Source organism: Coturnix japonica, unplaced genomic scaffold, assembly GCF_054131305.1.
Source record: "Coturnix japonica strain WE unplaced genomic scaffold, WE-NBRP24 Scf235, whole genome shotgun sequence".
Taxonomy (NCBI): domain Eukaryota; kingdom Metazoa; phylum Chordata; class Aves; order Galliformes; family Phasianidae; genus Coturnix; species Coturnix japonica.
This window is the reverse complement of record NW_028189138.1, coordinates 14,387-29,117: the sequence shown is the minus strand read 5'-3', so window position 1 is coordinate 29,117 and position 14,731 is coordinate 14,387. Positions and strand designations below refer to the sequence as shown.

Sequence of the window (14,731 nt, the reverse complement as noted above, 5' to 3'; positions counted from 1 at the left end):
TTCATCTAAAATCGCCTTTTTTTTGTTGCTGTCATTCATTCATTCTTAATTTCCCTCCTTTCTCTTTTCGTTCCCGCTGTAGTTTTTAGGGCCGCTTTGTGAAACGCTTATGGGGTTTGCTTTCAGTTTTGGGTCCCCCCCCCCCCCCTCGTCCCCTTTAAGCCCCCTCCCCTATTAACCCCCCCCCCAGCTCCTAATAGCGTGCGGTGTTGCTGCAGGTGTCAGGAGGGCTCCGCTGTGTAAATAGGCCGCTATAGAAACCGACCTTTTTAAAAGGTGGGTGTAAAAAAGTGAAAAAAAAAAGGTAAAAAAAAAGAAAAAGAGTTAAAAAAAAAAAAAAGGTAAAAAGACAAAAAGAAATAATTAAAAAAACCCGTCAACCGGGCGGGGAAAAAAGGCGAAAAGTGGGGAAAAAGGGAAAGGGAAAAAAAAGAAAAAAATGGAAAAAATAACCAACCCCGATGACGTAAAAATAAAAGGGGCAGAGCCAGCGCGGAGCCCCCGGGGTGGGGGGGGGGATGGGGGGGGTCGTTGTGTGACTGGGCCATGAGCCGAGAGGGAGGGGTGACCCCCCCACCCCACCAGCTCCCCCCTCCCCCCCCCCTCCATTCTGTGCCTTCACACACGCGGACCCCCCCCCCCCTCTTTCCCCTCCCCCCACCTTCACCCCTCCCTTCGCCCCCCCCTTATCCCCCCCCCATTTTGGCCCCACAGCGCAGGGGGGGGAGGACTGGGGGGAGCTGTGGGGGGGGGGTTGGGGGATATTGGGGTGGGGGGGTTTTGGGGGGGGGGGTTGGGGAGGGGCCGAGTATTATAACTGTAACTGTATTTGCACTGTTTTTCTTATTGCATTGGCATATATACAATATCCATCTATACCAGCTCTGTGCCGCCTCCTGCATCGCGACCCCCCCTCCCAAAATAAACCCCCCCACACACCCAAAAATAACCCCCCCCACCCCACATCGTGAGCAACACAAAGATGGGGGCTCATGGGGGGGGGGGGCTCAGCTCCTTTCCTTCCATCCCCACCTATGGGTGCTGGAATCTGCTCTGCCACCCCCCCCCCATCTCTGAGCCCCCCCCCATCATCTCTGTGCCCCCCCCCAGTGGGTCTATGGATACATTCAGTCCCCCCCCCCCCATCTCTGAGCCCCTCCCCATCATCTCTGTGCCCCCCCCAATGGGTCTATGGATCCACTTTGCCCCCCCCCCCCCCCTCACTGGGTGCTGGGATCTGCCCTGTGCCCCCCCCCCCCCCTCCAATGGGTCTGTGGATCCATTCTGCCCCCCCATCCCCATCTATGAGCCCCCCCCCCACCATCCATCATCTCTGTGCCCCCCCCACACTGGGTCTATGGATCCCCTCTGCCCCCCCCCACTGGGTGCTGGGATCTGCCCTGTGCCTCCCCCCCCAATGGGTCTATGGATCCATTCTGCCCCCCCCCCACCAGCTCTGTGCCCCCCCCCTCAATGGGTGCTGGGATCCACTCTGTTCCTCTCCCCCCCCCCCCCAATCTGTGCCCCCCCCCCATTGGGTCCTTGGATCCATTCTGTGCCCCCCCCCCCCACAATCTGTGCCCCCCCCCATTGGGTCCTTGGATCCACTCTAGCCACCCCAATGGGTCCTTGAATCCTCTGTGCCCCCCCCCCCCTTATGGTTGCTGGGGTCCTCTCTGAGCCCCCCCCCACAATCTGAACCCCCCCCCCCCCTCAAATGGGTGCTGAGATCCTCCCTGTGCCCCCCCCCCCCCCCCCCCCCAGCACAGTGAGGACAGCCAGACAGGGGGGGTTGCTATAAAAACGTCCTTATTTAGCTAAAAAAAAAGGTTTTTAGGTACAAAAAGCCCCAAAGTGGGGAAGGCACTGCTGGATGGGGGGGGGGAGATGGGATTAGGGGGGTATTGGGGTGGATATGGGGGTATTGGGGGGGATATGGGGATATAGGGCTGGATATGGGGGTGTTGGGGTGGATATGGGGGTATTGGGGTGGATATGGGGGCATTGGGGTGGATATGGGGGCATTGGGGTGGATATGGGGGTATTGGGGTGGATATGAGGATATAGGGGTGGATATGGGGGTATTGAGGTGGATATGGGGATATTGGGGTGGATATAGGGATATAGGGCTGGATATAGGGGTACTGGGGTGGATATGGGTGTATTGGGGTGGATATGGGGATATAGGGGTGGATATGGAGAGATTGGGGTGGATATGGGGGTATGGGGGGGGATATGGGGATATAGGGCTGGATATAGGGGTATTGGGGTGGATATGGGGGTATTGGGGTGGATATGGGGGTATTGGGGTGGGTATGGGGGTGGGTATGGGGGTATTGGGGTGCATATGGAGAGATTGGGGTGGATATGGGGGTATTGGGGTGTATATGGGGGTATTGGGATGGGTTTGGGACCATCATTGGGATGGACATGGGGCTATGGGGATGTGAGATGTCAGGACGGATATGGGGACAACGGGATGGATATGGGGACATGGAGATGGATTGAGGGGGGGGCAGAGATCCTAATGGAGCTGCTGGGACGGATATGGGGCCATTGGGGGGATGGGGGACATCGAGGTGGGCATGGGGCCATTAGGATGGATGGGGGGCATTGGGGTGGGTAAGGGGACATCACTGGGACAGACATGGGGGTGGGAATAGGGTCATTGGGGTGGGAGTGGGGCCATTGGGATGGACATGGGGCCATTGGGGTGAGTGGTGGCCATTGGGATGGATATGGGGACGTTAGGACGGATATGGGGGCACTGAGATGGATGTGGGGCATTGGGGGTGGATGGGGGATATTGGGATGGATATGGGGCCATTGGGGTGAATGGGGGCCGTTGGGATGAATATGGGGGCATTGGGGTGGATGGGGGACTTAGATGTGGATGGGGGGATATTGGGATGGATATGGGGCCATTGGGACGGATATGGGGGCGTTAGGGTGAATGAGGGGACATTGGGGGGGATGGGGGGACACTGGGATGGATATGGGGCCATTGGGGTGGATGGAGGACATCGGGGTCAATGGGGGGACACTGGGGTGGATGGGGGATATTGGGATGGATGGGGGATATTGGGATGGATATAGGGACATAGAGGTGGATGGTGGATATTGGGACAGATATGGGGACACTGGGGGTGATGGGGGGACAATGGGATGGATATAGGGACATAGAGGTGGATGGGGGATATTGGGATGGATATAGGGACACTGGGGTGGCTGGGGGATATTGAGATGGATGGGCCCATAGATTTGCTGGGGTCCATGGGGCCGGTTGTGGGGCGGCCCTAGATGCGGATGCGGCCCGTGACGACGCCGTCCCACTGCTCGCGGCCCATGGGGACGTAGGCGGCCGCGGCGACGTCCAGCAACAGCAGCGGAACCGGGACACGGGTCGGGTCGAAACCGTCCTGAGCCAGCAACGACTTGAGCTGCTTGAAGGTGGGGGTCACCTCCAGCTGCTCCTGGGGGGCACAAGGGGGTCAATGGGGTCAATGGGGTCAATGGGGGCACAATGGGGTCAATGGGGGCACACAATGGGGGCACAACCCACACCAACACCCCACACCCCAATGGGGTCACCCCATTCCCTCTTACAGCAGGGTCACCCCATAACCCCACACTGGGACCACCTCACACCCCATGGGGTCACCCCACAACCCCACCCTGAGCTCACCCTATACCCCACATGAACACCCCACACCCCAGTGGGGTCACCCCATTCATTTCCACACTGGGGTCACCCCAATACCCCACACCATGGTCACCCCATACCCCAAACCAACACCCCACATCCCATAGGGTCACCCCATTCCCTCTTATATTGAGGTCACCCCATAACCCCACACCAGGGCCATCCCCCACCCCATGGAATCACCCCATAACACCACCCTGAGCTCACCCTATGTCCCCCCACACCAGGGTCACCCCATAACACCCTATGCCAGGATCACCCCATTCCCTCTCATATTGGGGTCACCCCATAACCCCACCCTGATGTCACCCCATGGGGGCACCCCCCACCCTATAGACAGACCCCATTACCTGCAGCCGGATGAACCTTGGCCACGCGTAGGGCGGCAGCACCGCAGCCACGTGTTGGAACAGCTCAGCCCCATCCAGCTCCCACCCAGGACGCAGCACCACCGCAGCCATCCCCGCACGGCCCTCATGGCCTTTATATGGGATGGGGGACACAGGGCAGGTTGGGGGGCAGCGCTGTGGGGCCGGGGGGGGCTGTGGGGTGTGTGGGTACCTGGCACGGTGACGCCGTACACAGCTGCCTCCTGTAGGGCCGCGTGGGTCAGCAGCGCCTCCGCAACCTCCGTGGTGGAAACGTTCTCTCCTTTCCACCTGGGGGGGTCGGAGGGGTTGGATGAGGGTCCTATAGGGCCGAGGGTGCCATAGGGCTGAGGGTCCTATAGGGCTGAGGGTTCTATAGGGCCGAGGGTGCCATAGTACTGAGGGTCCTATAGGACTAAGGGTGCCATAGGGCTGAGGGTGCCATAGGGCTGCGGTTGCTCCCTATAGGGCCGTTGTTGGCTCCCATAGGGTTGTAGTTCCCATAGGGCCATGGTTGGTCCCCATAGGGCCGTTCTTGGCTCCCATAGGGCCGTGGCTCCCATGGGGCCATGGTTGGCTCCCATAGGGCTGTAGTTGGCTCTCATAGGGCCATTGTTGGCTCCCATAGGGCCACGGCTGGTCCCAATAGGGCTGTGGTTGGTTCCCATAGGGCTGTGGCTCCTATAGGGCCATGATTGGTTCCCACAGGGCCGTGATTGATTCCCATAGGGCTGCTGTTGGCTCCCATAGGGCCATGGCTTCCATAGGGCCATGGTTGGTCCCCATAGGGCCGTTGTTGGCTCCCATAGGGCTGTAGCTCCCATAGGGCCGTTATTGGCTCCCATAGGGCTGTGGCTCCCATAGGGCTGTTATTGGCTCCCATAGGGCCACAATAGGTCCCCATAGTGCTGTAGATGGTCCCCATAGTGCTGTAGTTGGTCCCCATAGGGTTGGTGCCCATAGGGTTGGTGCCCATAGTGCTGTGGTTGGTGCCCATAGGGTTGGTGCCCATAGGGTTGGTGCCCATAGTGCTGTGGTTGGTCCCCATAGTGCCATAGTTGGTCCCCATAGTGCCATAGTTGGTCCCCATAGTGCCATAGTTGGTCCCCATAGGGTTGGTGCCCATAGGGTTGGTGCCCATAGGGTTGGTGCCCATAGTGCCATAGTTGGTCCCCATAGGGTTGGTGCCCGTAGTGCCGTGTGTTGGCGCTGACCTGAAGGTGTCCCCGGTGCGGTCGCAGAATCGCACGAAGCCGAGTTCGTCCTCCTCCATCAAGTCCCCGGTGCTGAAGAACGTGTCGCCCTCCACAAAAACGTCCCTGAGCAGCTTCTGCTCCGACTGCGCCCGGCTGCCCACGTAGCCCAGGAACGGCGTCCGCGGCGTCACCGGAGCCACCAGCAGCCCCGGCTCCCCTGGGGGCAGAGCCCACAGCGTCAGCGCCGCACAACTCAGCACTATCCTAACCAACCCATCCCATCCCATTCAATTCAGCCCCATCCCATCCCAACCCATCTCATCCCAATTCATCCCAACCCATCCCAACCCATCTTCTTCCCTATCCCAACCCATCCCAACTCATCCCTTCCCATCCCAATTCAACCCCATCCCAACCCATCCATCCCAACCCATCCTCATCCCAACCCATCTTCATCCCTATCCCAACCCATCCCATCCCATTCCAGTTCAGCCCTATCCCATCCCATCCCAACCCATCCCTTCCCTTCCCATCCCAATTCAACCCCATCCCAACCCATCCATCCCAACCCAACCCATCCTCATCCCATCCCATCCCATCTTCATCCCCATCCCATTCCATCTCATCCCAATTCTCCCTATCCCAACCCAAACCATCCCATCTTCATCCCTATCCCAACCCAACCCATCCCATCCCAACCCATCCCCATCCCATCCCATCCCATCCCATCCCATCCCATCCCATCCCATTCATCCCATCCCATCCCATCCCATTTTCATCCCTATCCCATCCCATCCCATCCCATTTCATCCCTATCCCAACCCATCCCATCCCAGTTCAGCCCTATCCCAACCCATCCCAACCCATCTTCATCCCTATCCCAACCCATCCCATCCCAATTCAGCCCTATCCCAACCCATCCCAACCCAAACCATCCCATCTTCATCCCTATCCCAACTCCTCCCTTCCCATCCCATCCCGGTTCATCCCTATCCCAACCCATCCCAAATTCATCCCCATCCCACCACACCCAACCCATCCACCCCATCCCATTCCATCCCATCCCAAATTCATCCCCATCCCATCCCAGTCCACCTCCATTCCATCCCAAATTCATCCCATCCCAAATTCATCCCCATTCCATCCCATCTCAACCCATTTATCCCAACCCATCCTCATCCCATCCCGAATTCACCCCCATCCCACCCTCATCCCACCCCATCCCATCCCACTCCACCCCCATTCCATCCCAAATTCATCCCTATCCCACCCCATCCTCAACCCACCCCCATTCCATCTCATCCCAAATTCATCCCCATCCCATCCATCCCATCCCATCCATCCCATCTCATCTCATCCCATCCCATCCCATCCCATCCCATCCCATCCCATCCCATCCCATCCCATCCCATCCCATCCCATCCATCCATCCCACCCATCCCAACCCATCCCATTTCATCTCAAATTCATCCTCATCCCACCCCCAATTCACCCCCTATCCCACCCCACCCCAACCCATTCATCCCATCCCATCCCAAATTCATCCTACCCCATCTCAGTCCACCCCCACCCCATCCCACCCCCAATTCACCCCTATCCCACCCCATCCTCAACCCACTCCCATCCCATCCCATCCCATCCCATCCATCCCATCCCATCCCATCCCATCCCACCCTCAATTCACCCCTATCCCACCCCATCCTCCCCCATAACCCCATAACCCCCCTATACCATCCTCACCCGGCCTCACTCGGATGCACCTCCCCTTCTCATCCCGCACCGGGGCCCCCTCAGCCACATCGAACCTCACGATCTCAAAGGGCGAGAAAAGCTGCGGGGTCGGGTCGGCTCAGAACACAAACAAAACCCAAACGGAACCAAACGGGACCCCCCGACCCCCCCCCACACACCTTATAGATGAAGCTGCTCCTCCCCACGGCTCCGACGGTGCCGGTGTAGTTGAACAACGTCACGTTCCCCTCCGTCATCCCGTAGGTCTCCACGATCCGAATCGGACCGAACCGACTCACGAATCCCTTCCAGACGTCGGGTCGGATCCCGCTGCCCACAGCCAAACGCACGCGGTGCCGCCGCTCAGCCGGGCACTGCGGGACATGGGGACGGATGGGGGGGTTTATTGAGGGGGGGGGGGGGGTCTGTATGAATCCCACCCCCCTCCATCATTGGGCCGAACCCGGACCTGGGGCTGGTTGAGCAGGTACCGGCACAGCTCCCCGATGTACTGGAACACGGTGACGCCTTCGGAGCAGCACTCGGACCAGAACCGGGACGCGGAGAACTTGGGGCGGAGAACACAGGAGGCGCCTGGGGAGGGGGGGAAAGGGGTCACACAGAACCCTATAACCCCCCTATAGGGTCATATTGCCCCCATACCCCCCCCATGGGTTCGTATTGCCCCCCATAGGGTCACACTGCCCCCCATAGGGTCACACTGCCCCCATACCCCCCCCCCATGGGTTTGTATTGCCCCCCATAGGGTCACACTGCCCCCATACCCCCCCCATGGGTTCGTATTGCCCCCATAGGGTCACACTGCCCCCCATAGGGTCACACTGCCCCCCATTGGGGTCATACTGCCCTCCGTTGGGATCACATTGACCCCACACCTCCCAATGGGGTCACACTGCCCCCCCATGGGGTCACATTGGCCCCCAAATCCCCCCACCCACGAGGTCATCCCCCCTCCCCACATTGCACACCACCCCCCCCATCCCAATACCCCCAAGCCCCCCTAATACCCCCCCAGCCCCCCCACCCCCCCACATCCCAATACCCCCAATACCCCCCACCCCCCATTCCAATACCCCCCCGCCCCAATGCCCCCTGCCCCTCCTAATACCCCCCATCCCAATACCCCCCACCCCCCCAATACACCCCCCATCCCAATATCCCCCCACCTCAAACCCCCCAACCCCCCCCAAACCCCCCCCCAGCCCCCCCAATACGCCCCTCCCACCCTACACCCCCCACCCCCCCACCCCCCTTCCCCCATATCCCCCCCATCCCAATACCCCCCCCCAATACTCCCCACTCCCCTAATACCCCCCCATCCCAATACCCCCCACCCCCCCATCCCAATTCCCCCCCCACCCCAATACCCCCAACCTTCCCAATACCCCCCCACCCCCAGCTCCCCCCAACCCCCCCATCCCAATACCCCCGCCAATACCCCCCACCCCAGCTAATACCCCCCTACCCCAACACCCCCCCCTACCCCAAATACCCCCCCATAACCCCCCCCTCAATACCCTCCACCCCCCAATCCCAATACCCCCCCCCCCAATACTCCCCCCACCCCCTCCATCCCAATACCCCCCCCCAATACTCCCCACTCCCCTAATACCCCACCATCCCAATACCCCCCACCCCCCCATCCCAATACCCCCCCCAATACCCCCCACCCCAGCTAATACCCCCCTACCCCAACAACCCCCTACCCCAATACCCCCCCCCATAACCCCCCCCAATACCCTCCACCCCCCAATCCCAATACCCCCCCCCTCAATACTCCCCCCACCCCCTCCATCCCAATAGCCCCCCAATACCCCGCACCCCCCTAATACACCCCCCATCCCAATACCCCCCACCCCCCCATCCCAATTCCCCCCCCACCCCAATACCCCCAACCTCCCCAATACGCCCCCACCCCCCAGCTCCCCCACCCCCCCCATCCCAATACCCCCCCAATACTCCCCACCCCCCTAATACACCCCCCATCCCAATATCCCCCTTCCATCTTACACCCCCCCATCCCAATACCCCCCCCAATACCCCCCACCTCAGCTAATACCCCCCCTACCCCAACACCCCCCCTACCCCAATACCCCCCCCATAACCCCCCCCCAATACCCTCCACCCCCCAATCCCAATACCCCCCCCCCAATACTCCCCCCACCCCCTCCATCCCAATAGCCCCCCAATACCCCCAATACCCCCCCCAATACCCCCCGTCCCCCCCCCACCGATTCCGACGCATCCCGCGATGCCCAGCAGCGCCCCCGCCGTGTGATGCAGCGGCAGCGCCACGTACAGCACGTCGCGCCGGTGGGCGCCCAGCAGCTGGTAGAAGCCGCAGCACAACAGCGCCTTCAGGTGAGAGACACGGGCGGCCTTGGGGAGACCTGAGGGATGGGGGGAGAACACGGCCCTATAGGCGGCCATAGGGACATATAGGAGGACACAGAGCCACATAGACAGCCCTATAGATGGCCCCATAGACAGCCCTATAGCCCCATAGGTGGCCCCATAGCCCCATAGGCAGCCATATAGACGGCCCCATTGGCAGCCCTATAGACGACCCTATAGATGGCCCCATAAGCAGCCCTATAACCCCATAGGCAGCCCTAGAGATGGCCCCATTGGCAGCCCTATAGACGGCCCCATAGGCAGCCCTATAGACGGCCCTATAGACAGCTCCATAGCCCCATAGGTAGCCCCATAGCCCCATAGACAGCCCTATAGACGGCCCCGTAGGCAGCCCTATAGATGGCCCCATAGGCAGACCTATAGCCAGCTCCATAGGCAGCCCTATAGACGGCCCTATAGGCAGCCCTATATCCCCATAGACAGCCCTATAGACGGCCCTGTAGGCAGACCTATAGACCTATAGGACGCCACAGAGCCCCATAGGCAGCCCTAGAGACGGCCCCATAGACAGCCCTATAGCCCCATAGGTGGCCCCATAGCCCCATAGGCAGCCCTAGAGACGGCCCCATTGGCAGCCCTATAGACGACCCTATAGATGGCCCCATAAGCAGCCCTATAACCCCATAGGCATCCCTATAGACTGCCCCATAGGCATCCCTATAGACGGCCCCATAGACAGCCCTATAGACGGCCCCATAGGTAGCCCTATAGATGGCCCATAGGCAGTCCTATAGATGGCCCCATAGGCAGCCCTATAGACGACCCTATAGGCAGCCCTATAGCCCCATAGGCAACCATATAGCCCCATAGCACAGTAGGAGACCCCACAGCCCCCTGAGCAGCCCTATAGCTGGCCACACAGTCCCATAGCCAGCCCTATAGCCCCATAGCCCAATAGGAGGCCCCACAGCCAGCCCCATAGCCCTATAGCCATCCCCCCATCCCCTTAGCCAGCCCCACAGCCCATGGCGGCCCCACAGCCCTATAGCTGACCCCACAGCCCTATAGCTGACCCCATAGCCCCACAGCCAGCCCCACAGCCCTATAGCTGACCCCATAGCCATATAGCTGACCCCATAGCCCCATAGCCATCCCCACAGCCCCATAGCCATCCCCACAGCCCCATAGCTGACCCTATAGCCATCGCCACAGCCCCATGGCCGGCCCCACAGCCCTATAGCTGACCCCATAGTCCCACAGCCAGCCCCATAGCCCCATAGCTGACTCCATAGCCCCATAGCCATCCCCACAGCCCCATTAGCCGGCCCCACAGCCCTATAGCTGACCCCATAGCCCCACAGCCATCCCCACAGCCCCATAGCCAGCCCCACAGCCCTATAGCTGACCCCATAGCCCCACAGCCAGCCCCACAGCCCCATAGCCGGCCCCACAGCCCTATAGCTGACCCCATAGCCCCCAGCCAGCCCCATAGCCCCATGGCCGGCCCCATAGCCCTATAGCTGACCCCATAGCCCCACAGCCATCCCCACAGCCCCACAGCCAGCCCCACAGCCCTATAGCTGACCCCATAGCCCCACAGCCAGCCCCACAGCCCCATAGCCATCCCCACAGCACTATAGCTGACCCCATAGCCATCCCCACAGCCCCATAGCTGACCCCATAGCCCCATAGCTGACCCCATAGCCCCATGGCCGGCCCCACAGCCCCATAGCCGACCCCACAGCCCCACAGCCATCCCCACACCCCATGCGCCCCCCACCGGTGGTCCCGGAGGTGAAGATGTACAGCGCCGTCTCCCCCATGTCGCTCGGTCTCCAAACATCCCCATCTTCCATCAGCTCCTTCGGATCCGGTTCCGAAGCGTCGTTCAAAGGTTCCGCTCCGTTCGGGTACCGACCCGGTACCGGCCCCGGTATCACCCAAACCGACACGCCGGATTCCCGCAGCTCCGCCACGATCGGCTCCAAAGCCCCGAACAGCTCTGAGGGACCACGAGGGGTCAGCGACACCGAACGGAACCGAACGGAACCGAACGGAACCGAACGGAACCGAACGAACCGAACGGAACCGAACGGAACCGAACCGAACCGAATCGAACCGAATCGAACCGAACCGAACCCCCCCAGCACAAAACCACAGCCCCAAACCCAGAACCGTCCCGGCCACAACCCCGTCCCATTGAGCCCATAACACACACAGCACACAGAGCCCATAGAGCCCATAGAACCCACAGACCCCCATACCCACCAAAAGACCCCAAAGAGCCCACAGACCACCACCCCACACACCCCATAGACTCCGCAGACCCCCATGCCCACCCCACAGACACCATAACCCCACACACCTCATAGGCCCCATAGATCCCATAGACCCCATATCTCCCCACTCCCCGCCCAGCCCACAGACACCATAGACGCCACATCTCCCCCCACCCCACACACCCCATAGACCCCACAGACCCCCCACCCACCCCATAGACCCCACACACCCCCATACCCACCCCACAAACTCCATAGACCCCCACAGACCCATACCCCCCCCCAGAGACCCCATAACTCCCCACACATCCCATAGATCCCATATCCCCCCCCCAGCCACCCCATAGACCCCACAGACTGCATACACCCCATACCCACCCCACAGACCCCATACCCACCCCATAGACCCCATATCTCCCCCCACCCACCCCATAGATCCCATACCCACCCCATAGACCCCACAGACCCCATAACCACCCCATAGACCCCATAGACCTCACACACCCCCATACCCACCCCATAGACCCCACAGACCCCATACCCATCCCGTAGACCCCATATCTCCCCCCCACCCACCCCATAGACCCCATACCCACCCCATAGACCCCATATCCCACCCCCACACATCCCATAGACCCCACAGCCCCCATACCCACCCCATAGACCCCACAGACCCCATATCCCCCCTCACCCACCCCACCTACCCCATAGACCCCATACCCACCCCATAGACCCCATATCCCCCCCACCCACCCCATAGACCCCATATCCCCACCCAGCCACCCCATAGACCCCATATCTCCCCCTCACACCCCACAGACCCCACAGACCCCATACACCCCATACCCCCACCCACCCACCCCACACACCCCACAGACCCCATCCCCACCACACAGACCCCACAGCCCCCATACCCACCCCACAGACCCCATACACCCCATAACCCCTCCCAGCCACCCCATAGACCCCATACCCACCCCCACACATCCCATAGACCCCACAGCCCCCATACCCACCCCATAGACCCCACAGACCCCATATCCCCCCTCACCCACCCCACCTACCCCATAGACCACATACCCACCCCATAGACCCCATATCCCCCCCCAGCCACCCCATAGACCCCATACCCACCCCCACACATCCCATAGACCCCACAGCCCCCATACCCACCCCATAGACCCCATATCCCACCCCCACCCACCCCTTAGATCCCACAGACCCCATACACCCCATATCCCCTCCCAGCCACCCCACAGACCCCATACCCACCCCCACACATCCCATAGACCCCACAGCCCCCATACACCCCATACCCATCCATAGACCCCATATCCCCCCCCACCCACCCCAAAGACCCCATACCCACCCCATAGACCCCATACCCCCCCAAGCCACCCCATAGACCCCATACCCACCCCATAGACCCCATATCCCACCCCCACACATCCCATAGACCCCACAACCCCCATACCCATCCCATAGACCCCACAGACCCCATATCCCCCCTCACCCACCCCACGGACCACATACCCACCCCATAGACCCCATATCTCCCCCCACCCACACCACAGACCCCATACCCCCCCAGCCACCCCATAGACCCCATACACCCCCAGCCACCCCACAGACCCATACCCACCCCACAGACCCCATATCCCCCCCACCCACCCCATAGACCCCACATATCCCCCCACCCCATAGACCCCACAGACCCCATACCCACCCCATAGACCCCATACCGACCCCCACCCACCCCACAGACCCCATACCCACCACATAGACCCCACAGACCCCATACCCACCCCTTAGACCCCACAGACCCCATCCCCACCCCATACCCACCCCCACCCACCCTTAGACCCCACAGACCCCATACCCACCCCATAGACCCCATACCGACCCCCACCCACCCCACAGCCCCCATACCCACCCCATAGACCCCACAGACCCCATATCCCCCCTCACCGTGCTCCACCAGCACGGCCCTGGCCCCGCACACCTTCACGCAGTGCCGTAACGCTGCGGGTCTCAGCTCCGTCCCCAGCAGCGCCGGCCTCGCTCCGATGGCCATTAACGCCATCCACCCGCACACGAACGCGGGGCCGTTCCCCGCAAGGAGCCCCACGGTCACGCGTGGCCCCAAAACCTCCCCATCCCCCCCCCAGCAGCGGCCGGTCCCGCAGCGCCTTCACCATGCGGGACACCCGCTCTAAAGCCTCCCCGTATCGTACGGTGCCACCCGGGACCCGCAAAACGGGCCCGTGCGGGTCAGCCCGAGCCGTACGTAAAAAGCGTAACGCCAACGTGCCCCCCCCGCCCGCAACAAACGCCGACGGACCCGCAGCGCCCGCAGCACGAACGTAACGTCCGCAAATAGCGCAGCCCAACGCCGCCACCGCAACGCAAAGAGCGTAAAGAGCAACAGCAGCAGAGCGAGGGACAGAGACATGGTGGGACCCCCCACCCCCAAATAACGACCCCAACCCACAATACAACACAACCACCCCCACCCCACTAACAACGCAACGCCCCCTCAGGAGGGGCCAACCCGCCCCGCCCCATAGAACCGGCCCCGCCCCATCGACGTACACGGGAGCGCAACGAATCCCATCCACTCCATAGACCCCATAGACCCCACCCAGCCACCCCACAGACCACATACCCACCCCATAGACCCCAGACCCCATAGACCACATACCCACCCCATAGACCCCATATCCCCCCCAGCCACCCCATAGATCCCATATCCCCCCCCCACCCCATACCCACCCCACAGACATCATATGCCCCCCCACAGACCACATACCCCCCCACCCACCCCATAGACCCCATAACCCCCCACCCACCCCATAGACCCCATAGACCCCATACCCACCCCATAGACCCCATATCCCCCCCCCAGCCACCCCACAGACGCCACAGACCCCATACCCACCCCATAGACCCCATACCCACCCCATAGACCCCATACCCACCCCATAGACCCCATATCCCCCCCCCAGCCACCCCACAGACCACATACCCATCCCATAAACCCCATAGACACCGTATCTCCCCCCACCCCATAGACCCCAG

The 14,731-nt window shown here is 61.3% G+C and overlaps 1 protein-coding gene across 1 annotated transcript; it reads right to left on the bottom strand.

Annotated features, from left to right (window-relative positions):
• Window positions 1-1,792: 1,792 nt before the first annotated feature.
• LOC146750951 (long-chain fatty acid transport protein 3-like) lies at window positions 1,793-14,150 on the bottom strand. The gene is given in 12 exon segments (XM_085535921.1): window positions 1,793-3,473; window positions 4,054-4,184; window positions 4,265-4,362; window positions 5,286-5,484; window positions 7,008-7,098; window positions 7,178-7,372; window positions 7,468-7,592; window positions 9,251-9,409; window positions 11,155-11,376; window positions 13,622-13,808; window positions 13,810-13,971; window positions 13,974-14,150. Coding segments are annotated over 12 exon segments (1,878 nt in total). The 5' UTR covers window positions 14,106-14,150; the 3' UTR covers window positions 1,793-3,296.
• Between the last annotated feature and the right edge of the window lie 581 nt (window positions 14,151-14,731).